The following is a 2,088-nucleotide window of genomic DNA, read 5'->3' on the forward strand; positions in this document are numbered from 1 at the left end:
CAACAGGGCAATTCAAAGTGCTTTACACAAAATCAGTTAAACCGAAGCATGATTGATTCAACCCCATGCTTAACAGCATGCAAACCTTTCCAGACGATGATTGAGAACAATCCATGACATTGTCAGGTCTCAGCTTTCCGAAGGGGGCGGTGCATGCTATAAACTCTACAAGGTGCCCAAACGTTTGCAGACGCCATTTTTTTGTTTTCTGTTATTTTGAAAGTGTAAATGATGGAAATAAAATCTTTCTTTTTGTGACATATTATACTAATGTCTAATCTGTCATTTGATGCCTTTTGGAGATTTTTCCATCTTTTCTTGGCTTCTTTATGCGCATTAATACAAATTTTTACCTGGGGTGCCCAAACTTTCGAGCCCCATTGTAAGCCACTCATGCAAGATATGTTTGGTTACTTTCAAAAAGAATGGGCCGGTTGTTGTTTTACAGTCAGTAGTACAAAATACAGGAGTAGCCGAAATATAACACCTAACAGTAACAGAAGTACACAGAAGTGACACAGTAACAGGTCTGAGGTCTCCAAAAATGTCAAATCATCTGTGTCAGGTGGATTAGCAAAAACAAAACTGTTTTTGGGGATGCATGATTTATACTGTACATCTCTTTTTTCTTACTGTGTCAACAAGAAATACCTCAAGATGAGTCATGTGCGCACCCACACAAGCTGTCTGGTGGGCCATAACCATACTTGAAACATGTGACTTCTGGCTAAAGCTGAACTAAGCATCATGGTTAAATATTGTGACTTGGCATGCAACCGCTTATGACGCATCTTTGGGCCAGTTTTGATACAGTTACAGGTAGAGTTATTTCACATAAAGTGTTTACCTTATTTTGTCTTTGTTCTGAAACTGGTTTGCCAAGGCAGCATGGAAACTATCAGTTCAGTCCTACATGCAGGACATTCTCTTCGAAAACGTTTTGAATGGTTTTGGGAAAACAACCTGACATTAAAATCAAAGTTTACCTTCACTTTTCTCCTGTGGGGTTGGGTCACTGGCTTGCCACCCGTCAAACTCTTGCCCCAAATCAGGACGAGTCATCCAGCTGTCCACCCAAACGTGGAAGTTCCTGGTAAAAAGTCAAATACAGACACACAAGTTCAGGTTGATAATGGAAGATAATGAAAGAAAGAATAAAAAAAGATGTATTAAAAGTCACTGTTGTGTTTATGTATTTAGTGTATACTAAAACAACCTAAACACTTGCACAGAGACTCACCATATCGAATCAGCATGAGACATTCTTTTTCCGTCTTCATCATACAACTTTTCTATCATCAGGTTGGCGTTGGTATCGTGAGCCGATTGAAAGTTAGTAACCACTCGACATGGGATGCCTAGGGCACGGGACACTGGAGGAGGAAGGAGCGCCACGCTTCATCACACCAGCTAACTAAAGCACATGCTAGAGATAGCAACTGTCATCAAAGACTTGTGGGGGCTTCAGAGCCATGCAATTAGATTCCAAATTTAGGGTATTGATAAGAAAGGTTGAATTGTGTGGCAGTGGAGGTGGACTACAGAATGTAACTGGGATAAAACAGATGTGTGTGTTTTAGGAGAGAAATGAAGCAGGTCAGTACTATTGGTACTGTATCCTTTTAGAAAATGTTTCTATATTGCCTACGATGAATGATGGCACGCAGTTAACTTTAATGCATGCAAAAATGCCTTTTTTCTGTTAAAATGTCATTATGTCAACATGACATGGGAATATCATCTTTGTTAAACACAATAACTGATTTTCTAAATCCACAGACAGTCAAACCAAGACTTTAATACACTTTCTGCTGTGCTCCAACCTGTGCATGCAAGAGCAGCAAAGACCCAACACTGGCCGTAGTGGACGGGGCCACTTTCTGCCCACTGGTGCAAAATGTCCCCACTGCCGATCCAAGCTCCTGGATGAACCCCATCTAAAACCTCTCCCCAGTTTCCCACCAGCACACCTTCATCATCATCATTACTGTTGATCTGTGGGCACAGACAGAAGGGGAAACAAGAGAGAGCAAGAAAGAAAGAGAAAGAGAGAGAGAGAGAGCGAGAGAGAGAGAGAGAGAGAGAGAG

General features: G+C 41.2%; 1 protein-coding gene across 1 annotated transcript in view; it reads right to left on the minus strand.

Moving 5' to 3' along the window:
• Window positions 1-2,088, minus strand: part of LOC116692378 (protein-glutamine gamma-glutamyltransferase 2) — a 10,769-nt gene that overhangs the window by 5,098 nt on the left and 3,583 nt on the right. Inside the window, exons 6-8 of the mRNA XM_032520638.1 lie at window positions 1,824-1,995; window positions 1,241-1,373; window positions 987-1,090 (exon numbers count right to left, since the gene is read on the minus strand). Coding sequence (XP_032376529.1) covers window positions 987-1,090; window positions 1,241-1,373; window positions 1,824-1,995 — 409 coding nt within the window. The remainder of the gene's footprint in view (window positions 1-986; window positions 1,091-1,240; window positions 1,374-1,823; window positions 1,996-2,088) is intronic.

Source organism: Etheostoma spectabile, chromosome 7 (genome assembly GCF_008692095.1).
Source record: "Etheostoma spectabile isolate EspeVRDwgs_2016 chromosome 7, UIUC_Espe_1.0, whole genome shotgun sequence".
In the NCBI taxonomy this organism is placed as follows: Eukaryota; Metazoa; Chordata; class Actinopteri; order Perciformes; family Percidae; genus Etheostoma; species Etheostoma spectabile.